Raw genomic sequence first — 26,360 nt, 5'->3', positions numbered from 1 at the left:
GATATTATTTTCCTCAACTATTTTACTAAGAAATTAAAAGAAAATATCACTTGGGAATGACAGAATGAGAAATGCTAGAAAAGCATAAGATGGTTCATTCCCCAGCTGAGAGAAGATCACACTCTGAAAGACATCAGTTACCACCTGTGACAGTATCACCTGTCAGCTTCAAAAGTCCTTAGAAGTAGAGAGATTCATAAGCCCTCCGAAGTAGGATTACAAGTACGTAAGTACCACCACAATGTGGTCCTAGGGTTTCATAGCCTTTCTAAGTGTCTTAGAGATAGCTATGTTGGTGCTAATGCAGAGAAATGCAGAGAAAAGGAACATACAGTTCAGGTAGGAGCAGTGAAGATTCTTACCAACTTGAACTGCTGTGGAGCTTTAGTCTTACATGTAAACACTACTGCACATTAAGAAGGCTGGAGCAAATAATGAGCACAACTGAAGGAATTAAATAGGAATCATGGTTTATGGAAAACAAGAAAGCTCAGGTGCTGGTACAATTACTCCCTTTACATACAAAAAGATCAAAGAAAACACAGGCTGTAGACAAAGTCAAAGGAAGTGGTCTTGAAACTCTGAAACGCATTGAATAAACCCAGGGGCTTAACTTGTAATTGCCTATTAGAAGAGATTATAATTGATACCAATGATTGCCTAAAACAAAAGGAGCAATTCTATAGAACTGGTCCATAATCCCACAGATCAAGGCCAGAGACAGGAATAAACCGTACCAGGAGGGAGAGAGAAATGTATAGGGTAAAGAGAAACTGCGAATAAGGGACAAGGGGCTAAAGTCTGGATAAATTGAAGTCTATGACCTTATTCAGCACAGGCCAGAGATCTACCACAGGGCTGGGGGCACGCAGGGAGATGTTTCAGTATGCCCTAGATATATCCTTAGGATCTCGGTGAGAATCAGAAGATAAGGATAGGATTTCAACAAATGATCAGAGTAATACATCACAAAACTGCACAACATATTTTATCAGTTGGTCTAGAACATACCTCATCCATCTCTTCACTCTTCCGTTTCTTTCTTGGCTTGAGCATTTTAACTGTAACTGGTAAGGTGCTGCCCTGGTGTTTCACCTCTATCTTATTGGGTTGCAGAGGTGTGAACTGGATTTCCATCTCTGGTTTTGGGAACCGACTAGTTTTTCCATTTTCTGTGGACACTTCCAGAGAGTCAAGGACAACTTCTGAATGGTCCTGCAAGCATATGGAAATTTTTAGAAAACAAGTTTTAAAATAACTATGAGTTAAAAAACTATAATGCATATTCCTCGCCAGTGGATTGCAAAGCAAGCATTCTATTTTCCAGTTGTTAGCTTTCAGGAAACTTGTAATAGAAGTGAAGAAATCTACTTCAACTACAGCAGAGCTTAACTTTTGTTTTCTAAAACTTTTTTGTTAAATTTAAAAAAAAAAATTAACATTTCTATCTATGATCACAGAACTTAGATTTCCTTGCTGAACTCAGCCCGGTACTTTGTTTCCAAGTCATTTTCCTCAGGAGCAGAGACAGCTAGTCACAGTATTCACAGCTAGCAGTAGTAGAATTGACACCATTTTCTTTATCTTAACTCTGCTGCTCCTTAGGAACTAGGCAGTAATAGGAGCTTTTGACAGGGAAGTATAGTCTTTCTCTAGCTTATCTTTAGGGAGATTTCTTTTCCCCTCCTACACTAGCCAAGTTACTTGTATAAGTAACAAGGTTCAACTGGCAAGCTACAAGCCAAATTCAACCTATGAGAGACTTCTACATCACTATCTGTTCTCTGGAGGAAGAGCAGGCATTCAGGCAGCACTGTTGCCTGCAAGCTGAAGACCTTGTCACAGCCAAACTGCAAGAACTGTGCAGCAAGGGTGGGATGGAAAGGTCAGTTTGCACAACTCTTCTTGCCCAGCAGCACTTACCTTCCACCATCCACCCAACCGCTGTTTTTCCTTAGCAAAACCAGCAAGAAAGTCAAAGCTGTAGCCTCCCTGGCTCCCACACCTCTATGGCAGCACTTCAGCTGCTGGCTGGCACACAAAAATGAATTCAGCAGCTGTTTGAGTGAAACCTGGAAGACAGGCTGCTGGGGTTGTTGGTGGTGAGAAATGGCAGGTGGCTGCTACTACTGCTGGTAGTAGGGTCCCAAACAGACTAGGGGCTGTTGCTTCTTATGCTGGTTCACCCTGCAGGGTAACTTCCTCCTCTCAAAAAGGAAAATGATCAAAGCTCACAGAAAGCCAAAAGGTAGTCACCTTCTTCAACGGGCTTTGCTGGGATTCTGAGTAGAAATACCAACAAAACTGCATTCCCCAATATAGACTTGGCTAATAAAAAGTTTTCTTTATAACTGCTACTTCATGAGAGTTAGCAATCAGAAAGTTACATAGGAATGGTTAGTGTCATTAGCTAAATAAAGCTACACACAGGAATCCTGCAGTGCAAGAAAGCAAATCCAATTTCCCCTTCCATTGCTCATCCATTTAAAAGGGTTTATATTTTTTTATTTCAGGTGACTTATCTAATCATCAGCCATTTCATAAGCATTGGTGAGAGGTAAGTTTTCAAGAGCACACAGTTGAAGTCGGATATAATTATTCACATTGTTAAGTTATACAGCTTTTATTTCCACCAAAAGTCACTAAATCAGGTGTTCTGATCATCAAGAAAGGGATTTGCAGAATAAAACTTTAGAATTATTCAGGCAACAGGACACATTTTCTTTCTTATTCTGCATTTAGCAAAATCCATACAACTGCATAAGATTTTCAAATTAAAAGTTTTATACCAACCTCACTTAACGAAGAGACACTGCTAGGACATAGAGATAATAAATAATTCTCTTTAACTTCATATCTTACTGGAATACTTTGTCCAGCTATAGGATTAGTTTTGCTTTGTTTTTCCATAAACTGTAAATATTTAGAATGAGTAAAGATTATGCTAGACTGTAAACCTCAAAATATTTTGAATTTTCTATAAAAGCTGAAGTGTAGACAGCTGATGCGAACACCTGGGCTGAAAGACAACACAAGATTAAGCCAGTAACATCTATTCACAATGTGATCATTAAGTGTGCCCTACTGGGTCTCACCAGCAGTCCAATATTCTGCCTTCAAGACTAGCAAGGGAGATGCTATTTAGGGATAACACGTGTGATCCTGTGGCTGCCTTGTTATCTGTTCCCTCCATAGTCTCCCAGCACTGTCAGTTGTTGCATCAGAAGTGTCAGAGGGTACACTTCTGCCTAATCCTCAGAGTACCCATTTATGAATGCATTTATAGATTTCTACTACAAATTTTTCTAATCCCTGCTGGTAGTACTGGTTTCCACCACTTCCAGAAGCACACTAGCTGCTTCATGTAGGAATGCGCTGTTTTAACTGTCTTAAAATTATCTCCCAGTAGTTTCATCAAGCGCTGCCCAGTTCTTGCAGGATCTTAGGAAGGACTGTTTTACGTTCTCTTTACCCACCACAACCATGATTTTGTAAGCCTCAGCCCCATAACCCTCTGGTTGCCTTAACCTCTCCTATTCAGAGTGCCAGTTTCTTAACCTCTCCTCACAAGGCAGGAGACACATATCACCTTGATCACTTTACTCCATTCACTTCACCACCATAACAGTTTCCTCACACAATAATCCTGTTAGCAGCCTCTCCTTATTCATAACATCAAATATTGTTGCTACTGGCTTGAGGCAAATACTTCATCACCAATTGTTCACGATTATTCTTCTCTATAACTAATTTTATAGCAAAAACCTAATTTTATGGTGCTTTCTTAGCTGTTATTACAAAGCTGTATAAAGCAGTAGCCCTTCTGAGCACTATTCTGTCCTCCCTCATACATCACAAGCTTTATCTATAAGGCACTAGCTGAATTGATGAAGTAGCAAGAAACTAGCCAGACAGTCTTATTTAGCAGTAGACAGGAAAGAGAGAGAGATGCATTTTGGCATTCAGTCCAGTTCTGCAACAAGAGTAGAATTGTGTCTTCTAGCAGCCAGGGAAGGGACTCTTAGGAAATCCATGTTCAGCCCTGTTCATTGTTAATTAGAAATGGAGCCACATATCATTAATTCAGTTTAGCAGGAGAACTACCTCACTAAATACTGTTCATGTAGCACACAAGGGTTTGGTCAGAATCAGGAGTGTCACTATGGTTGCAAGCCTTTTAGTTTTTGTTCAGGAAATATATAAAGTTGTGTAAGCTTCAAATATTACTTTGCTTTGGTTCTAAGTTGGATGCAAGATACTGTTTTGTTCTTGTGAACCCCATATAGGCTGGCAGCTGTAATTACAGAATTGTCTCTATTACCACACTATAGATGATATCATGAAAATTGTCTGAGCTGAAATTCCCTTAACAATGACATAACCCAACTGAGATCGCACTACAAATATTATGTCTCCAAATCTCTAGAATCTGGATTAGTTAACTAGCTTTTCCCTCAGGTATGTAGTTTCTATAGTGTATAGAGAGGTGGTATTCTATTAACTAAAGTACTTTTTTTCCTGAGAGTGAATGTGAGAGAGGGAACAAGAACTCAGAACTGAAGATCTAGTTAAGTATGAAGAACTATGAAAAGAAACACTTGTGATATTCCCAATGTTGCTGAAACACATACTGAGAAAACACGAAAAGTTATTAACAACAGGTGAGTACATGCTTTCTATACAACAACATACCTCTTTGTTTACAGACTGATCTATTTTATCCTGTCCATCAGGTACTTCTACCGAAGATTGAAGACTTTCACTGTTAATGAGTTGTTTCAATTCCTTTATAAAGTCATCTTTCTCAGCCAGCTGTTTTCTTAGTTCTTCTGTAAGAGTTTCCTTATCCTAATAAACATAGCAAAAATTGCCACAGATTGCTGGATTGGCAAAAGACATTAACGTGCACAAACGTCATTACGATCACTTGGTCACATCATTTTTAGAACTGCAGACTAAAACAGTCAGCTATTCAACAAAAAACCAATAGTTTCATTTATGAGTGGCCACTATTTAAAGTGAAGAAAAGTCATATAACAGCCTGGGAAGATTTAATGCAAAGTTTTTAATTTTACTCTATTTATGTAGGAGTTATAAGAAGTTCACCTCCCATTTGTTCATGAAGGCTATGGTGCTGTGAAAGAGGCAGCAAATGTGACAGTTTTTTCAGATTTCCAGTCCAACTTTGCAATTAAAGGATCAAATACACTTGAGTGTTTATTTGAACTACTAAATATTTTGAAGCTTCAGTTGCTGTTAGAAATAAAGGTTTTTTTAAGTTAGCTAAAAATGGTTTCAATATGACAGGGTTTAAGAACGAAAAATAAAGCCAAAATGCAAAGAGCAATATAGTGTTTTAGAGCATTAATGGATAACAAAAAAAAAATCACAATAGACTGAGAAAGAGAGATGACCTTTTCAGAATCCTTTAGTGCAGCCTGTTTCAGTTCTGCTATTTCTTTATCTTTTTGTGTGTTGTTAGAAGCCAAAGTCTTGAGCTGTACTTCCAAAGCTTCTACTAATTTATCTCTTTCTTCACGCCACTTTTGAAGATTGCTGTCCTTTTCTACCAGCTGTGCAGTGAGTCTCTCCTAAATGGGGATAAAATAGGTTAGAATTGAACACCACTTCTACACGCTTGAACACCACTTCTACATGCTATCTAAACTGTTCTGATAGTTTGGTTTCACATAGCTAGTACTATTTTATGCCCTTAGTAAACTTGAGAGTCAATGTAGATCTTAAAAAGCTCACATAGGAGTAGCTTCACTACAAATATGCAAAGGCAAACCATGCTTCAACTAGAAAACCTGTCTCTATATTCATATGCTTTGTGAAGAGAATTTTTGGTAAGAACCACCATTCCTGTTTGCTCACTCTGTGATTTTATTACTAACAAGTCTCAGGCAAGCAAAGTAACAAAGTGAAAGTAGTCCTAAGTTCCTAAAATCCTCCTGCACTGATTGCAGGTCCAGAAAGTCATTGCTAACTACTTCTAGATGCAAATGTACTTTTAGATTTTGTAGATTCGTGTAAAAATTTAGTATGCTTAAGAAATTACAACCTTGACGCAGTCCAGTGAACAGGCAAGGTATCCACTTTGTTATTTACTATCAGTCACTCTGAAAGCGATAAGGGAGCAAAACCACCAGCATTTAGACCAAGTATTTTTACTCTACACCTGGAAAGAAGCTTGTTTCTGTCAACTTCTGCTTGCTTTTAGCAAAGCCAAGCAACAAATCTTGTTTTTCAAAGTACGTTTTCTTAGCTTCATGAAGTAGCGATTCATTTAAGTGTAGGTTGCTTATTGGTGTTTTACACACAATACGAAGTTTGAAGAATTCATACTGAGGTGGTGGTGGGGATAGGATAGAAAAGAATAGGCAGGTTAACTTCCATTACATACTAACTTTTTTCATTTTGCGACCCTCTCATTCTTCCTTTTTCATATTGAGATCTCATCTAGGCTTTGCCATGTGATAAAGTGAGGGGACTTTGATAAAGGCCAGCTACCCTCAAGCACCCACACTGTTAACACTTGACATGAAATTTGCTCTGTACTAAAGACTTACACTAGAGGACTCTGCTGAGACCTCCAGTCACTTACAATTTCTGCTTGTTGCTTTACATGACGTTCTCTGTCCTCTGCAAATTTTCTCATTTCTCTGTTGCGATGGCTCTCAGCTTCTTTTGCTTGACTTATGAGTGCCATTTTTTCCTCCAGCCACTTCTTTCTCTCAGTTTGATACTTTGCCTCATTTTCCTATTTTCATAAAATCAGAAATAAAACCACAGGCAGAGATTAAACAACAACAAAATCTTAAAAACCATATTACCATTAAATGGACTTGTTTCAAAAAGATAACAGAAATACCAGCATGGTTTTTACTCCAGCATATGCCCAAGTGCAAGTATTACATTTTCATTTGTTCTCCTCTACTGAAAAAAAAAAGTAACAATTTTCAGCACTTCTTATTCAGACTGGCATGTCTTCATGGAACAGATTTTTTTTTTCCCTCTCAAAAATGCTCTGGGTAAGTCACAAACACTATAAAAGTTACACCAAAAGTAATACTAAAGAGAACCTTTTAATTTACAAATTCCCGATCTTTTATGCTGCCTTACAGGACACATTAGAAAACTTACTTCTACCTCAAGACTGAAAGGCAAACAATGCAGTAATGTTTGAATAGCAGGCAGAGATAGTAACTATGTAAGAACATCAATCCACAGCAACTTTACCTCCTGTTCTGTCACAATCACACCTCTTGTCAGACTTTTTCCCACATAAGACAGAAGGCACATGAAAAACTGCTTGGAAAAAGAAGGCTACTTTCTAACCCAAGGAGAATTAGCGGTAAATCCTCAGCCTAAGAGAAAGGACTTACAGGTCAACCAGCAAACACAAGATCTTGAAAGAGTTTGATTTAGTTGCCCAAGCAACTGACTGGAAAGAAATTCAGAATGGGTATTAGGAGTTGGACCGGTTAAGATAACTGTAAGAGGAGTCCAGCTACAGAAGCACCACCCACGGTAGCACTCCATTATGGGGCATCAGTGACGCCATATATTACAAACACACTGCATCCAGACTTTGCTGCGCTGGTGCAATGCAGTTTTTGTAGGAGGCTTCCTTTACCAGTGCAAGAACTTACCATATCATGGCCTAGCTCTTGAAGATAGTGACAGAAAAAAATTTGAACTTCTAAATAAAAGTTACGGCTTTAACATAAAGTATAAGTTACGTCACCATATTTTACCTTCAGTTCTTTTTGCAGCTTTATTAATTCCTTATTTTCATTTATGTTTTTCTCCTCATTTTTGCTCATCTTTTGCTGCAAATCACCATCACTCTGCTTATTCAGCTCTCCACACTTCTGCTTCCATGCTTCCAGTTCTAGTCAGTACACAAAATGAGGTTACATAAAGTGCAGTTTCAATGCATATTTGACCACGTTCACATCCTTCTACTAAAGTTACTTGGAGTTATCAGCTATGACCACAAATGGACAACAGAAGCCTTTAACTATTAGAAGTTTGTTACATACTACATAAAATCAACGTCTAAATCCCAGTCAACAAATAAAAACAGACATTTAAAGCAGCTATCACAAGACACCCAGAACAATTTTGCCCCCCCGCTCCCTTTCCATGGAGAGATTACCCAAAACTAATCTGTTGGTCTCTTCTAATTTGGCTTCAAGCACTTGTTCTTGTTCAATCTGAGTCTGTTCTTGTTCTTCTAGTGTCATCCGCATATCTTCAATTATTTTTTCCTTTGCACACAGATCTGAAGATTTGAAAATAAATTTACAGATGAGACCCCTCCTAGTTCCCACCGTCCTCTCCTAAAACACCTTCATTACAAGTTGTTTCCCCATTCCCTGAGATCAAAAGCTCTATCAGAAAGAAATAGGGCATCTCTACTGAACTGTCCAAATCCAAAATTCTTAAGTGATTCTCATCAGCTTGATTTAGGCAAGTGTTCCAGTTTTAACGTCAGTCAGATTATGGCTTGTATGATATGAGAAACTAACCATTGTTCAACTGCTCAATGTTTATTAAACCTACAGAAACTAGCACTATTATGCTAGGTCATGTTCCAGTGTTTGATTTCATTAAAACAGCCAACTAAAATGGCAAATACCAACATTTAATAAATTAACACAGCAAATACACACTTTTTCTTATTCTGATACTGTTTCTTTGCTTTCAAATATACCTACTAACAATGATTCAATAAAAAATATTTCCTGACTGTAACATTTTAATGTCTGGGTTGGAGCTTCTCAGTATTTTACAATATAAATATACAAGACTCTCCAAATTCGCTAATAACATGACAACTCATGATGTTGCTGTTTCACACCAAAAAAATTGAACGATACTGGATTTTGCTGACCTTTACATGTTTTCTCATACTGTTTGGAGATTTCTTCCAGCTTCTCATTATTCACCTGCTCCTAAATATCACATTGAAAGCAAATTAAAGAAAATGTTAAAAGAAAAAATATACTTGCTAGAAATTAGTAGCTTTTCATTCTGAGTTTTAATAAGTAATGAATAAAGTATTTAAGACAAACAGTCCAGAATAATTCTTTTTCATAGAACGTAAATAAATATTCAAGCTGATTCAAAAAAAGTTTAGAGGAAGATATTACTACTAACATATCAAAGTGTTATATATTATACTTATATACACACATATCAGAATATCTGCAGGTATTAAAGTATGTATTTATTAGGCAGATTACTCTATTTAAAACAATTTGACAATGTCCTGCACTGAGAAGTTCTTTAAACATCTTTCATTCATCCATTAAAACTTATTTCAGCTGGCTATTCTTATTTTTACCTCAATTTCTGTAAGCTTTTTTCTGGTTGCTTGGAAAGCTTGCCTCTAATGGATTAGTTAAAATAACTAAGAGCAAGTAAAATTTTAAAAAGTTAAATACCTTTTTAAGTTGCAGGATTGTGCGCTGTTTGATCTCTAATTCTTCACTAAACTGGTTCTTAATTTTCTGGAGTTCATTAATTTTGTTCCTCAGGGATTTCTCCTCAGACCGCATCGTACAAACCTGTCACCATGGACAAATACAGCAAGCAAAGCTATCATTTAGCAATAAGCCTTTTACAGTCTCTGCAAGCTATCAAAATAACCAAATACTTTTAATTAAGAGTCAAGTTTTTGCGAGAACCTTAGACAAATTTCAGGGGCAGCATTCTGTACATCCTTCCTGGAAGGATTTCCAGCATAGAGTATTACATTTGGCCAGGGAAAGGGGGGACCCACAAACCACCAAGAAATAGTCTAATCAAACTACAAAAAAAAAAAAAAGTTTTCTGACATGTGATCCCATCCAGTCCTTGCTACTTCTCAAACAGAGGATTATACACTGAGTGTCAAGTAGGAAAAGGTCCTCAAATGTTAGGCGACTGGGGAAGAGAATAATACTTTTTTTAAGGCTTAACTTTCAAGCACAAATTTTTGCAATAGTTTTTTGGATTTTAAGTTCTCGTGATATCACATGAGGTTCTAAAAAAATCCTACTACTTGTAACTAAATACCAACAGTTGACATTAATAAAAGCTATTCCATTATTTCATTTCTTCTCCCCGAGCTTAATAGAAAACACAGCTCAGATTTTAAAAAGTCTCTAGAAGTTAGTGTTTTCCTTTTCTGATTAATCCATCTTTTCCTCCCAGAGAGATCAGCATTTTCCACAAGTCTGAGGCTTTGAAGTCAGCACAAATAGCAACGTAATGCTACTGCTGTTATAAAGTCTTCTCCATAACCAGATCAGCCATGTTTTTCACAAATCCTTTTCAAGTATATTAATAAAACTTACATCCCCCTTTCAGTATCTGTACTAATCAGTGTTTTGACCTCTGGTCTTATCTTCAGCTTAGAGCTTCAATGGCAATACAACCTAAAATTCACTGTTACTCTAAATACATCACTCGAAATAACCTTATTATGAATCACTTTTAGTGTTTGTAGCTTGAGATTTGTGAAAAGAGATTTTAATAACAGAACCCCAAGCGTAAACTCACAGAAGAAACATTTGTCCTATGGTTACCAACCTCGTTTTGTACTTGCTGAATTTGTTTCTTGGCATCAGAAAATTTCTCTTTCAAATCTGTATATTCTTCCTCTTTCCTCTGCAAATCTTTTTTCAAACTCTGTACAAGGGCAGAGCTCTCAGACAGATCTTTACGTAGCCTTGTATTAGAAATTATGAGACATAAATAACATTAGCGTTACACATTTCAAAGAAACTGCTTTTACACATTAACTCAGGCACTCTGACTGCTAGTTTTATTTGTTAGTAGAGTCTCAGATCCATCAGATCAATGACAAGCTTAATAATTTTACTTGTAGATTTCAGCTTCTTATTATGTGATCCTGAAGTAACAAACCACTCAGATTCACTTTTGAACACTAACTTTTTTTGTGTTATTTTAGTAGAGCAACCATTTTTATCATTATGTGACAAAGTAACAAAAGGAACAAAGTTAATATCAATAAGTTTAAACTTGGTATCTACATCCCAGACCTTGTAAGGATCAAAATAAACAAAAATCAAAAGAAAATTAAAAAGACTAATAACATTGCAACATGTACTACTGTTGTAAGAGCTACAAAGAAATTAAGAAGTTTGATGGGTTTATTTTTAAGTGGTCATATTTATTTAAGAAAAGTTTACAGTAAGACATCTTGGATTTTTACTTTAACTAATAAGAAGTTTTTTAGATTCTATACTTGACAATACAAAACAAGGCCACACAAAAGGAAAACCTTTCAAAGCTTTACAAGCTGTGGTCAGGGATCCGCAGACCTTCATGCTGAACTTAAGAGTATATGCAGGTACCCACAAATAGGGCACTAAAAAAAATCCCAGATCAGGAGAAGGGCTACATAGCATCTTAAAGCTATTTTTACATGATTGCTCTTTCCTTATGACATGGGAAATATAATCTCTCAGATATATTTAATCTTTTGTTTTTTAAAGATTTAAAAATTAGAGGGGGGTGGGGTAAGTTCTAGCCTCCTACACCAATTATTCCTTCAAGTTCTTACGGTAGACTGTGTTCACCTAGAACAGCTATTACCAAAATCAGCTGTTTACTCCCTAAGCTTTTTTTTCCCCTTTCTTCTTTTCCTTTTTATTATTCAGTCCTTTCCAAAGAAAACGTTGCCTGCTTTTATGCAAGATACAGGATATAACATTAAACTGTATGTTATTTCCTCCAGAAAGGTTATGCAACACAAAACTATTAGAAATCCCCAAATAATTCTTCATTTCTTTGTTGCTCCCGTTTCCCCCTACAACAGTTCCACATGATTTAGATCCATATTTTTGAAAGAATATGCAAACAGGTAAGGAAAATAGAGCCAGCAGAATATGCAAATATAAAATTCAAGTATGTACTAAAACTTCTTAAAGAAGCAGTTTGGTTAATAAAGCTGATAAACATACAAATGTGTTATGTCATAATAAACTGATGTTCACATAAGGTAGTTTTAACTTGCGTCTGTTCTCAGAGGGCTATGAGTTATCTCATTATTTACTTACAATTCTATCGATTGTATTTGCTCATCCTCATTTTTCTCCTTTTCCTGAAGGGAGTGTTTCATGTTCTCCAAGCTACTCATCAACTGCACAACTTCCTCCTTCAGATTTGCTTCTTGATCATTTAATTCTTTCAGTTTTTTGTCTGAATTGGCACATTTCTCTTGCAGAGCTACTGTATTACTTTCTAGATTTAAAATAATAGATTCTTTTTCTTTAAGTACTTCTTCTAACTTGGTTATGCTCTCATCTTTAGCTCTAAAAGCCTCCAATCGGCATTCAAGCTCTCTTATTTTTCCCTTGTAGTTAGTAACTTCTTCCTCAAACCGTGAAATTGCTCTCTGATCTCCTGCAGCCTGTTTTTCAAAATCCTGGGTTTTCTTCTGGATTTGCTCTTGTAACTGATTTATGAGATCTTTTTCCTTTACGGACTGATGATCTTGATTAGCAATCTCATTTAATTTTATTTTTAGTTGATTATTATAATTCTCAGTGTCATAAAGTCCCTTCTTTAAGTCTTCAACTTGTTGAAGTAGTTCTTGAATCCGCTGACTTTTTTGTGAAGAAGCCTTAATAATATTTTTGCATTCTTCCCAAAGGCTTTCAACACTGCAGTGAAAGGACCTCTCCTGTCTCAGGTCTTCTGTAGAAGCAATTTGGGACTGCATGCAGACAGGACTCATTTGAGCTCTCTCTGGTTCATCTTTTCGAGAGTTTAAGGAATCCTTTAGATTAACTACATCAATATCCATAGCATAAGACTCTAAGTGACATTTATAAAACTCATCTACTTTGGACTGCATTGCTTTGATTTGTGACACTTTATCAATTATATTTTGTTTGGCACCTTCTACTTCATTATTTAGCTCAATAATCTTTTTTTCTTGTTCCCTATTTATAGTTTTCTGTTTGTCCAATTCAGAAACAATCTTCTGATAGTCAACTTGACACTGCTGAAGTTCTTCGCTTAAGCCAGAAGCCCTTCCCTCAGAAGCAGAGAGCTTGAGTTGTAACTCTGCTATCTGCCCGCTGAACTCTTCTTTTTTGTTTTTTTCTCCTTTGCATTGTTCTTCAAGTGCAGCGAGCTGACCTTCCAAGGTTTCAATTCTTTCCTTCAACCCTATTATTTCTTCACAGTTCTCAGAAGTACTTGTTTTCACGTATTCAGGTGTCTTTTGCTTTAGAGAATCGTCTTCCCAATTCTCCTTCACATATCCTAAAAAACCACCACAACAAAACATACAGCACAGGTTGATTAAAATCAATAACACAAGTCACTGGCAATACCAAATAGTAGTTACAATAAGAAAAACAGTCACCATCTGAAAGCCACATGCTCATATCATATGGCATTTTGAAGTCTTGAAATAGTTAAAGTCCTCTGAATGGTTTAACATGCAATAGATGCCTCTTAGGCTTTTAGACATAGTTTGCAGCAAGAGGTGTTCACAAGCCTTGAAGAACACTTTGCCGCTACTCTATTCCAGCCTTCTACACTGCACCACCAGTGGAAAAATCTAGCTAGGTTTACTAATATGAAGTAATACTTATGAGCTAGATAACATCCACGGCTATATCTAGTTTCCATCTTCACTGGTTCAATGATCCCTTTAATACAGCCAGCAATCACCCATTCTACATTTAGAAGAGCAATGGTATTGTATACTTTCCTGAGAAGTTTAACTGATACTCAATATCCCTTTAGTTTAAAAATGAAGCTAAAAATCCAGCACAAGCTTTTCGCTTAGTGTTTTGGACCTTCCTCTCTTCTTTTTTCAACTGGTTTCTAAACTAGATATAAGGATAATTATTTATGCTCACACCTAGAGTGTTGCATGTAAATTTCTCCCACAGAGACGTTCAACATTCCATCACAACCCCAAATTTCCATAAATATTTTATTAGCTTAAGACTGTTTTTTCCCTAAGTAGTGAGCAATTCTAACTAAAGTCACATGTATTTCACCACCTTCCAAACTGACTCCAGCCGTATTTCACACAAGTGTTTTAGAATCCAGCTGTGTCCATTTAGTAGTATGCATGCTATGATTTAGTATTAAAAGTAAGCCTGACTAAGGATTAGCTCATTACAACTATGTACTCCAGGCAGATGCTACAGATTCTTATGAGTACTGCAACTACACTAAGGTGGAGTTTGGCACTCATCTCACTTTGGGAGCATTAAGTGCATGGGTACACTTGTACAGCACAGAAACATCCTCTGAACAGATCCAACAAGTTTTGTAGAGTCACTAACTATCACCAATAGTGTTTTCCATCTCAATTCAGATTTTGACTTTTGATTATTTTTAGAGTGATCAGATTCCACAGGACACTTTTTCCCTCCTGCTTTTTTTTTTCCTGTTCTAATTAGACATATCAGTTGCTCCTGCTAGGTCAGACACAACAGCAGCTTTACTTTGTCCTGTAAAGCCATGCTTCTAAATCCTACAAGATTGACAATTTTGGATTGGGAGATGGTTTTCTCTGAAGCCCAGTTGTGTAGTCACAAGAAAACATATCAGACAAAGTACTACATAGTTCTCACACTGGACATGAAGTTTACATACTTCACTAGAAGGGAGAGGTGCTGGGGTATCTTAAGACATATTTTGTGATCTAAGGTGTCAAGATGAAAAAAGTAGCAGAGTTTAGCCCAACAACCATAGTGAGAAGGTTATGATCATTCACAAGAGGATTTAGAAGTGATCTAGATGCTTTGTACTGACGGCCACAATCATGCAGCAAAGCAGGATGAATATTAGGGCAAGACGACACATGATATTCAGTCCAGAAGCTTTCTAGTACTAAGATTTCTATGTACTAAGAAAGAAAAAGCCCCACCCCAGAAAATGGGATACAAGTCCTAGAGAAGAGAACAAAAACTTGAACCTCAAAACAAGATAACTCATCTTCTCCCAAAATAAACTTTGGTCATAGGCCACTAGCATGTCTAAATTCTACAAGAAAGCCATCACAGTGTAGCTGTGCTCATTATTCTATTGTGCCAGGTACATTTAATGAAAATGGTTAAATGTAAGTATATATATTAATATATATCATCATTATGAAACATCTAACAACTCGGTTATTAAAATCAGATGCCTTACATTCTCAACACCCACAAAAGAAACATTTTTATCATGACTGAAGAGCCTATTCTTCCCAAGAGAAATCTCTCAATGTTGACATTAATTGGCACTGTTAGTTATCCGCTTTAATTTATTTGAGAAGAGCTGTCGCTTTTCTATTTTTTGTTTGTTCAGACAAGCTTCAGTCAGTAGATAACAAACCTACTACAAGGAGTCTACTTCAGCTTAATTTCCCACCCTTTTCCTGTAACATTTATATAGGGGGCACAATCAAACGGTCATGCTAGGATCCAATATTCATCCCAATCAAAGACAGTAGAGGTAAATCAGAAATGCACCTGGTACAGACAGAAGCTTCCTTTAAAGACCTCAAATGACACTTATTTGAACAAACATCAGAGATGCCCTACTGGATCACACATCGGTTGACATAGCTTAATATTTTACCTCCTTTTGCTACTGTTGGTAGGCCCAGCCACTTCTTACAGACCTTTCCTGACACAGGACAATTGGGAATGATGGAGGAATACAAGACAATACATCCTTGCTTAACCCTTTCAGTATCTATGTATGAACCTGTTGGCTGTTATCTTGTCCAACCACTCCTAGAATCGGAGAATTATCTGCCTCGCTCACCTTATGGGACAGCAAATATTAGAAGTTCACTACCCACTGCATGAAGTGCTTTGTTCCATAAGCTTAAACTGTTCTTCTACTAGACTGAGTGTTCCCTTGTTCTTTCACTGCATAGTGTGATGAATGACAGTCCAGCATTCAGTTTATTCACTGTCTGTATCCTCAGCTTTCTGTGATCACATGAATTTGACAAGCCTCTTTTTAACCTATTTTATCCCGCTTTATGGGGATAGATATTTTCTACTTCCAATTTTTAATCTTTTTTCTACCCCATCCTCACCCAAACAACGTCTGGAAGATTTTCTTACTTGCACCTATTCTGCAGGAGGAAGGCAAGAAAGTAAGGGACACGAAGAGAAGACCTTTCATTCTCTTTTCATATATGGTTTCCATAGTTCTACAAGAAACTGAAGCCCAGCTGTGTCCTGAAATCAGGTTAGAGGCAGGCAGATCTCACAATTACCATTTTGCACAAGTGTGTCCTGTATTAGTCTCACTGATCAATCAACTTTAGTGAAATGGATAACATAAGTAGTGGTGTCCTTTTAAGTTTCACCCTTATCCATGAAGTTATTTAACTGCAGCTAGTTTAATTCACCTCATTCTAAAGGACTGTAAGCTCACAGATAAAGCAAGGAAAGCAAAAAGATTGGAAGTAAATATGTGAGAGCTGCACAAAATATGCTATCTGTAGACTTAAAATAATTTTACTTCCACTCAAGTGGAAAGCTTTTCTCCTTTGCCAGCACTGTCACCTTGACCAGAGTTGGTGTATTCACTGCATACATACAGAATGAAACATCATGTTTCACAGCATATATTGTATGTCCAAACAATCAGTAAGCCATTGACACCTTTGATCTTGCTTAGACAGTTTTTTAAAAAAAAAAGGCAACCTTGAGCAGGAGATGCTACTTCCCCAGAAGTTCAGCAACAGCAAGTTTAGTGCAAAAACAACTGTTAAGAAGTTGCTTAAGAACTACAACTGAGTCTGCAAGTACAGTAACAGATGAGAAAAAGCAGCAGAAAGGAAAGAGTCTAAAAACTAACTTTTATTTTAAGCATTTAGGAGTGAACAGTATAGGACATTCTGCAACACAGATGATATTTACATAAGTTACTTCCATTTACAGTTTAATATAGTAGATTTTCTCCTCATAACATAATGTTTACGCTTCACAACTTTTTGCTTTTGTTCCGGAATAATAATCAAGTTTCTTTGAAAGACCCCCTGCTGAGTGATGGTAGAAATTGTACCTTTCTTTGTAGGTGGCTCTTCTTCCACAGTAGGCTTACTTTCAAAACAACGTTTTCTTCCCACTTCCAATACAGTTTCCTCACGATCCTTGAATTGCCTGCTTTCAATCACTTTGCTAGAGTCTTTTTCTGACAATTTCCTTTTAATGGTAGTTACAGTCTTGTCCTGTGTTAAAATAAGATCAATTACTTTGAAGTTTTACAAAGTGAGCACATAAGAGGCTTAGTAATTTTTTATACACAAACATTTTTACAAAACTATCTGGCTAACATGTATAGGGGTTGTCAGAGGAACAAGTCAGTTACACATCAATTACTTGCAGGTACATCTTCAGACAGTAATAAGCACAATGCTTTGCACTGTACAGAAAGCAGAGCAAGAGATTAGGAATCTATAAAATGCAAGAGCAAAATGCAATTGCATGTAAGAGGAGTTTGTTTACCACCTGAAAATAATTTCCAGTGTCAAAAGAGTTGATAAAATTCCTGCTTTTTTCAAAGCACAAATGGTCAGCTCTACAAGTTTGTCACTTTGTCATAGTTAGAGTTGGGAGTTTTAACTGCCTTCAGCAAAGCTGGAGATCATTTTTGTCATGACAGATCCGATACGATCTGAAAGCCTAGTCAGTTCTGTCATACATACTTTAGACTATATATTTGACTAAGAATAAAGTTTCTTTACTTGCAAGATGACAAGTGGCAAGCCATGCCAGTTGCCAATGAGCAAAAAAAAAAAAATCTATAGAACAGACTTGAGGTTTATGGTCATGCTTTAAGCTTCATGCCACACAGCCTCATAGAAACACTGGACAGAGTTGGAGCCTTGCTCTTAGAAGGCATAGTAATAGGAAGCAGTCATCACAACCCTTACTGCTTTCAGAGCACTCATACTATTGAAAAGCTAAGTTGCTGTAGGGCAGATGAAGGGACTCGAAGGTTAAGTAAGGCTTTGACCATAAATTTACAGTGGAAGAGAGAAACAGCTTAAAGCTGTGACTAAGTTTAATTTAAAATGTTCTCAGAACTACTTCAGGTTACTGGACATCAGGCTCAAAAAAAGAAAACTTAACTGCATATTTGATTTTTTTTTTTTTAACCTGTATACATTTAGCCAAGCTAGTCTTTCAGCATTCAGCAGCTAGCAGAAGACTAGCCAGTTGCAACTTTTATTAGCCACAACAAAAGCAGAGATAGCCTGGTCATCCATTCCTAGTTCAATTTCTGCTCAATATATTCATATTATTGCTCTTCCTTTGAAAGTGTGTGTGCATGGTGGCGGTGGGTGGAACACACTTATCTTTGTTGCCCACTTACACAATCACTGTCCTCACATTATTAACTTCTAACTTCAATTAAATTTGACCTTTTGCTGCAGCAAAACCTCCTTTCCTTTCTTTTCCATTCAGGCAAAAATAAAGAGACAGTGATGTAAGCCCTCTATTCCCACTGCTTAAGTCTTCCCAGTTTGAGGTGTTTTTTGTTTTGTGGTTTTTTTGTGGTTTTTTTTTTTTCCTTTAGAGTGGCTCTTCAGAGTCTCATCTCTAGTCCTCCAATAATAACTGGAGATCACTGCTTCTGAAAGTCACATTTTCCACACACGCCCATGTGCTGTAACTTTAGTTTCAATCCTGACTTCACCTGCTATCATTTCAAGCAACTAGCAGTTGCTTACAGAAAATTCCATTTTTCCAAAATAGTTAAGTCCATTATAAGCATAGATTTAGATTTTTTTTGTATAAAGAAAATTGATATATCTAAGACTTACATAGTCTTTTACAGTTTCTTCTAAATGGGATATCAAATCCTGTAGTCTTGTAATGGCATCATCTTTTTGCTCTACAATGTCCATTAGTTCTTGAATCCTTTTATTCTGTGTATTCATTTTCTTGGAAAGAAAGAATAGTAGTTCATCAGTGTTAAATTGTTGGACTATACCATGAATTTAGAAGCAAGATCAGTTAAGCTAAGCTTGACATAAAAAAAAAAAGCTAGAAGCATGCTATAACAGCATTTTAAGCTACTAGAATTTTTTAATAAAAGCAAATCATTTTGCAGAAGTTTTTACTTGAGAAAGTTACCTCAGTTGCTTCTTTAAGCTGCTCCGCAGACTCATCCAGTTTAATCATCTGCATTTCAAAGTCTGTAACAGGAAAAGAAGTCTGCATCAAGTAAGCAGCCATTACATAGTTTACTCAGTAATCCATTTTTCCAGATCTTTTGGTACCTCAGTAGCTTTTGAATAGAATAATTTAATTTCATGTTAACTTCTATTAATAGGACACATTTCAAAAGTTGTTTAGGTTTTTTTGAATAGGAGAATTGGGCCTTGCAACCCATAAAAAAAAATATAGATCGCATTAAGAGACATCTGCCAAAATTGTATTATGAGGTATTGCTACTTTTTCCCCCTTTTATGAATACTCCACAGGACACCTGAAAACACCGCATCAGCAAAATGTAGAGTGCAGGGATTACAATATAACCATGAATCCAAGAATCAATAGTGTTGACATTTTACCCCACAATTCAGAAGTCTACAATTGACAGTTTTGTCTTAAAAATCAAATAACCAAGGCCTGTGGAAATGTTCAACCTGGACGTATAACAAAACAATTGGTTACCACCTCTATACATATGATTTGGTTCCAAAATCCTGCTCAGCTGGATTGTTTCTGTTTTACAGTAGTGGGTAATTTCTTTTTTCTGCCTTTCACATCACACTTACACCCAGCTCACCTTTGGTTTTCTGTGTCAGCTCTTCTTCAGTTTTGGTTAGTTCATTGGTTTTCTTTGTCAGGTCTTGTTTGGTCTTGGTTAGTTCAGTGGTAATTTTTCCCAGTTGTTTTTCAAGCCAACCTATAGCTTCTTGGGGGTCCTCCAGGGACACGATGTATCTGTGTGCTTCTTCTGCCTGCTTTTTGATATCACTGACATCATTCTGCAGAGAATCAATAATGCCCTCAAAATTGATGTTGGTGCCTGGCCCTATGCTATATTCTTCATCCTGAAAGATAATTTATATCCATTTAGAAATAGCAAATAATTACACAATAACCATTATTTCTACAGAAAATTTGGAAGACTGTTATGAATTTAAACATACAAATACAGTTAATTCTAGCTTCAAAGCCATCTTGTGGTTTCATATGCAATTTGATTACCAGCTTCTGACTACCTTCACACACAAGTCTCCAGTATAGCTACTCTATATTTATAGCTTTTAATGACCCACCATCACATTCCCTTTTATATCACCAGAAAAGCATCGCTTCCAAATTTAATATGAAGTAATTGTTTTGTTGTTTGTTTTTTTTTTTTTTTACCAGATGAGAACATTGAATTAATACAGCAAGAGAACAGTTTTAGAAGGAATACATCTGAAATTTTCATATATCAATAAGTTCATAAGGTGAAATAAGTTTGTGGTAACTTATTAAGTTGTACTCAAAACATTAACTTTGTATCTTTCCTCTTTGTTTTTAAAAAACAAAGGGTTCCAAACTCACAAAAGCCAGCCTCAAGTTAAGAGTCTAGTTATGGCTTAAGTGTATATACAATTCTCATTGCTTCAGTTGTAGCAACAATAGCTTTAATAGGGGAAAAAGTCTCTGGGACAACTCCAGTACAGTCCCTATATGGGGCCTAGAGAAGTCTGCTTCAAATAGGCACTTAACGCAATAGAGTTCATACCATAATTGCAGCTTTTCCCCCTCAATTTCTTTATATACAATAATTTTCACTTTGTGTTGCAGAAATGCAGAAAACCCTGAAGACTCCTAAATGCATGCCTAAGGCTTAGCAACTATGTCTATTAAGTGTGATAAACATATCTTGCAGAGATACAGGTACACAGCATGCAATTCCTTGAAACCACCCTTCTAATCCTTGAGACATACAATCACCATAACAGGTAGTTAGTAAAAGGGATGTTACTGGGGGAAGGACAAAAATACCAGAGGTCTAGCTTGTTCACTGCAAGGCTCATCCTTTGATTTATTTTCTTCATCTGTGTTTTTAGTATAATCATTTACAAGCTCCTTGAATATTTCCAGGCGTCTTTCAGCATTTTCTTCGAGCTGTTGTCGTTCGTGAGAAAGGGACTCTCTATAGCAGGGAAAATAAATCAGCTAAAAGCCAGCCAGTATGAGCTACTAAGACGTTATTAGTACAGCTGCCTATAAACAAAGATGTTTATTTTGGCCCAAGAGAAAGATACACAAAAAGGTGCTGCTGCACCAAAATAGAAGTATATTTCACCCCCCCATACCCCTGAAGAATGAGGGGGAGACAAATATATACACAGGTTACAGATGGCACTTAACTACAAGCATTTTTTCTAAGCTTCTTGAGCCAGAATACCAGTTTGGAATATCACTAAGACTGCAGTAACTAAAGAATTTGCAAGTGTCACTCTTTCCATAGACATCCTACCAACAATGCTCTTCTCTTAAGGAGAGCTCTACAGGAACAAACAGTGCTTACAGATGCTACACACACACCCCTACCCACTTCCCAAAAACCAAAGCCTTTCCTACACAGTATTTTCCTGAAATCAGTCCAAACAGAAACTGATCTATTAACGGAAGCAGTAAGTCTAGCAGAAGAGTGTGGCCTCTTATGGCCAAGAGACAGATTTAAGAAGTAAGCTGATTTATTTCAGGTTGGTTTTTTTTTTTTTTTAAAACTAGTAACTGTAAAACCACTTAAAGCTAACTTACTTGAAATCAATTTCCCGCTCAGCAAAATAGTGGGTCATTTCTTGTACCACTTCTTCACGGATTTTTAGTTCCAGCATTAACTTATTCTTCCTTTCAGTAATAAGTTTGTTCTTCAACTCTTCTACGAGACTCAGCAGCATCTAGAATTACCGTTAGTATTAAGTTTTTCATAAAGAAGTAGTTTCCCAGAAGTGAGATTTTTTCCCATTCCTCAAACACTACTTCAACACTTCCAGCTGGCAAAAGTTCCTCCAGTTCTTTTATTAGCTTATTCATAAACAGGAAGATTCATGAGTGGATCAAAGTATCTATTTTGTACTGGCACAGCAATTTATAAGTCTGCACAGAGCAGCCATTTAGAAAGAACATGAAGTTTGTTACAAGAATTCTTGAAGCTGGCCTAAAAAACATGCTTAAGCTCCACAGGATTTAGCTCCTATTTTCCAGGTGCTCGTTTTTGGGGAAATACTAACAAAACCCACACTAAACAGTCTCTAGTCCCTCTGTTCCCTCACCTTTGTCTTCCTTCAAAGTGACTAAAATTGCTGTTCCTTAAAGAATGGTTTTCAGAGTTTCCTTGTGCATAGAATGCAAAGGAACAGTCTTCCACATCACTGAAAAACGCAGGTAATACTTGCTGAGCATTGACCATTTGTTACCAAAAGGAGAGGAAGATAGATCTGCAATTCTTACTGCTCATTCTGTATTCAGACACATTTCATGGAGTTTTCCCACAATAGGCCCTAAGTCATGAGTAATCCCACTTTCAGTTCTTGACACTGGAGTTAGATAGAGTAAAGGTGATCAGGAAAAAGAGAAAAGTGATAGATGGGGGAAACTGGGACAAGAATACCTTGCTTCAAGACTCCATGTTACATAATTCTTAGAGTAGCCCTGGCACATACCATATATTCTTCTTTTCCAACAAGAACTTTATTTTCTTCGTATTTCTGCACTGATTCTTCTCTTGACATATTACTCTGTTCTTCCATCTCAGCATCATCTTCAATCACATCTTCTAAGCTACTGTCCCATAGGATAGTAGGTCTTTTGTTTGGGATTGGCATTTTAGAGACACAGAGTAGCGATGATTCTCTTGCTGATTTCTGGCTAAGTGACTGATCTTGGGGAAGAACAGACACGTCCATAACTACAACCTACCCAGAAAATAAAGAGCAGAGTCATCAGTATTTTTCAAACCTCTGCTGGCACTTCCAAGACATACCTGTTGCATTTTCCTATAGGTCTCCTGAGCACAGTACTCCCCCAGCCTATCCTCTGTTTAGAGTCGCTACTTAGACCAGTTTCCAGCTAGAGTACAAAGAAGTCACTTTATAGTCTAACCCTTCTTTTGATCCCAAGAACACTAAGTTTCACTGCCTCAACAACCTACAAGAGTGTCGATACCTCATGCACCGTCAGGTTTCTGTACTTCCTATACTTTGAGTTTCTAGTTGCATTACACAAATGTCATCCTGCAGATTCTATTTTTCGAACAGCTTTATCACCCTTACAATCTGCTCCTTCTAGTGTTGTACTTAAGCTGCTTAGATAAGCCCACATTCCAAAGGCCTAGATCTATTCTTTTGAACATATCTAACTGTCAACACAAGTTTTCCATGGCTTCCAGCACTGATCCCCAATAATTCTGTCTTCTAACTTTGCCAAGGTTATATCACTACACTTAACTTTTACACATTCTGCTTAACCTCCTCCTTCCCATCAAGGCCTCTATGGACATAAAAATGACCTTTCAAACTCTCTTTGGTGCTCAACCTGTTTTATCAATATTTCAGGTAAGCAATATTCCAAATTAATATACTAGTAGTATATGGGGCAGCTAGAATTGCTCCTAGGTGAAAGCATGTTATGAGTACAGAAGAAAAGCTTACCTAGATCTCAGGAAATTTCTTCCCAATATAGCAAGTGTCTTGTTAGGCTGGGCATTTTATAGGAATCATGGATTTTCAGTAGGACATGCTCCCACCCCCACACTCCAAAGCCTTTTTAAAAGCTTTACAAGGAAAGAAAGCCTGACTAGGAGTAATTAGAAAATATGATTGCTACATGACACAGGAAGATAAACCAACACTAACTAAATTCATATTCTTAGAAGTGAGAGAACCTTCTCTTGTAATGCAAGTCATAAGTACTGGTCAACAAGATAAACTACAACATACTTACTTTTTGTGCAATGGCCGAGAACTTTAGCACATTGAGTGTTTCATCATATGCTGAAGCACATTGGCTTATGTTTACTATCATGTATACCTTCCCCTTTCCACTGAAGAATGCTTGAAGGAAATGAGTTAATTTACTTTCCCGAAAGGGTATGTGCAGCTGCAACCTTTAAAAGACAAAAGAACAAGTGACCAGAAGTTCAATAATTTACAGTCAGTGTAAGAGCTATCCAGCCTGAAGACTTAAAAATATTTATAAAAGCAGTAGTCTTTAAACCAATTAAAATTGTTTTGGACTAGATACAGCTGTTTGTGAAGAGATTGCATGGCTGTTGTGACTGCTGCTTTAGCCATTATCTCAGATAGGCTACAGCCATAGTCAGCAGGAGCACTTAAACCAAAAGCATGTTCAACATCTTGCCTAAGGTAGGTCACATACCCTTATGCTATACCCCATCTCTCTCTCATGGAAAAGACATATACCCCACCTCTTATATACCCCACCTCTTTCCACACTCATGGAAAGGACATATCTAGTTCTAGGCATGCAGTATCCAACATTATCAGGGCTCTCTCACTCAGTGTCCTGCCTCTGAGAATGGACAGTAGCAAGCATCTAGACAAGAAAATGAGTATACAGCAAACACATGGAGATACTTCTCACATCTTTTTTTCCTAATCCCCCAGCAGTTTGGCATTTTCTAAACCAGAAGTTGTGCCCTTTAATTTAACAGCTGGTGATGTATGTTTTGATGCTTATAGGAAATTTTATGAGAATTCCTAAAACATGACTAAACACACTGAATAAGTTGCCTGTGTTTCGGACACATGACAGCTATTCAGTTATATGAATAATGCTACAGAACTCAGCAAGATAGTGACAGTCCTGACAGAATACATATACAGCTCATAAGTAGCTTTGCTGCAGGACGGATAAACAAGAATCATTTTAAGAAAGTTATTGCTTCCTATTCAAGTTATGCTTCAGAATGTTTCTTCTATATTGTTAAGATCAGAAAAAGACATTCCGAATACACTAACAGCCCTCTAAGCAGCTACTAGCTTTAATGCATCCTTCCTACCTGAAAATAACAGGAAGATAAGAAAAACCATAAATTCACAAAATGTAGGGTTAATTAGGAACAAACACTAGCCAAGCTTTTTCATCTTAAAGTGTGATAGACTCTGAATAGCCTCTCAAGAACAGTGTTATGGGGTAAGTGAATTTGGCAAAGCACATCCAGGCATATCAATCAGCAGACTGAGAGTTCATATAACTTCTGAGACAGAAATAGATCTTCAAATGAGAACCTGTGGAGAAAGCAGTTCCTGGATGGTTACATCTAGCTGTGACTGTATATTGTACTTTTTTTGGACAGCTAACATTTTGTATTATTTTACTCTTATTCAGATCCTCAAGCCAGGGCATAAATAGGGGGAAGGCTTTCTTTTGTCTGCATATGGTTAGCTAGATCGGGAGGAGAGAGTTAAAGTTATGTCAAGACTTAGACAAAACAGACAAGTTTTCTCAGGGAGTGCACAGTTATGATAGCACTGCAATATCCTGCTGATGAAAAATGTTACACTACAAGTATATAGAAAATGGAGTTAGTTCGGAGGAGTAACAAAAGGTTGAAAATTTGACTCTTACTATGATACTAGTAAAAAAAAACTACACACTTATTCCAAAGTTTGTTTGATAAGCCAAGCTCAGAAGAAGAAAGTTAAACTGCTAAAGTCTACGGTAGTACCTTTAAAGGATGCTAGAATTTAAATTATTTAAATAGAGAGCAAAACAAAGCAAGTTTAAGATAACTTTGGTAGATCAACAAGACTTTACAGTATAGACTTTACAAGTCTATACATCTACCAAAAACTTAGTGTTAGCATTGTGTATTTTAAAAAACAGCTTTTAAACATTGTAGGCAATACCTAAAAACCACAACCAGTTTGCAATTCATAAAAGGACTTACTTTGACTGTTGACTGTTCCTGAGTGTGCTAATACACTTGCCTAGAGCCAGGAGAGAGGTGTTTATATTTCCACTCTCTTTCAATCTATCACCTTCATTGCGAGTCTTGGTATATCTTTCTGAACCAGCAAGATCACACATTGACAATCTGAAAGTAGATAAGGAAAACTCACTTTATTTACTTCAGAACATGCACAAATTATTCACTTTTAAAAACCATCACTTTCCTTAGAAGAAGAATTTATTGATCTTCATCTGCATGAATGGTTCCATCCTTTTCAATGTTGCTTCCCCATAAGATTTTACACTACTTCCTGCCAAATCCTTTCCCACACACTTCCTATTTCCCCCCCACGTTGTCTTCCTTCTGAGGACTTACATGAGTTCCCGAGCATAGCAGGCTCACAGAACCTTGGGCTGAACAGAGGAGAC

General features: G+C 36.9%; 1 protein-coding gene across 3 annotated transcripts in view; it reads right to left on the bottom strand.

Moving 5' to 3' along the window:
• KIF20B (kinesin family member 20B) overlaps positions 1–26,360 on the bottom strand; it is a 42,269-nt gene that overhangs the window by 5,642 nt on the left and 10,267 nt on the right. For all 3 annotated transcript variants that reach the window (XM_074592480.1, XM_074592481.1, XM_074592483.1), the window contains exons 11-29: positions 25,930–26,076; positions 23,961–24,123; positions 22,682–22,933; positions 21,777–21,916; positions 21,012–21,162; positions 19,795–20,062; positions 19,137–19,198; positions 18,824–18,943; positions 17,059–17,224; positions 12,078–13,290; positions 10,585–10,723; positions 9,456–9,578; positions 8,903–8,963; positions 8,165–8,290; positions 7,761–7,897; positions 6,608–6,763; positions 5,415–5,591; positions 4,693–4,848; positions 1,012–1,215 (exon numbers count right to left, since the gene is read on the bottom strand). In XM_074592480.1, coding sequence (XP_074448581.1) covers positions 1,012–1,215; positions 4,693–4,848; positions 5,415–5,591; positions 6,608–6,763; positions 7,761–7,897; positions 8,165–8,290; positions 8,903–8,963; positions 9,456–9,578; positions 10,585–10,723; positions 12,078–13,290; positions 17,059–17,224; positions 18,824–18,943; positions 19,137–19,198; positions 19,795–20,062; positions 21,012–21,162; positions 21,777–21,916; positions 22,682–22,933; positions 23,961–24,123; positions 25,930–26,076 — 3,961 coding nt within the window. The remainder of the gene's footprint in view (positions 1–1,011; positions 1,216–4,692; positions 4,849–5,414; positions 5,592–6,607; positions 6,764–7,760; positions 7,898–8,164; positions 8,291–8,902; positions 8,964–9,455; positions 9,579–10,584; positions 10,724–12,077; positions 13,291–17,058; positions 17,225–18,823; positions 18,944–19,136; positions 19,199–19,794; positions 20,063–21,011; positions 21,163–21,776; positions 21,917–22,681; positions 22,934–23,960; positions 24,124–25,929; positions 26,077–26,360) is intronic.

This window comes from Larus michahellis, chromosome 6 (assembly GCF_964199755.1).
Source record: "Larus michahellis chromosome 6, bLarMic1.1, whole genome shotgun sequence".
Lineage (NCBI taxonomy): Eukaryota > Metazoa > Chordata > Aves > Charadriiformes > Laridae > Larus > Larus michahellis.
Note: the sequence above shows the minus strand (reverse complement) of the source record. Positions and strands in the feature narration are given on the sequence as shown.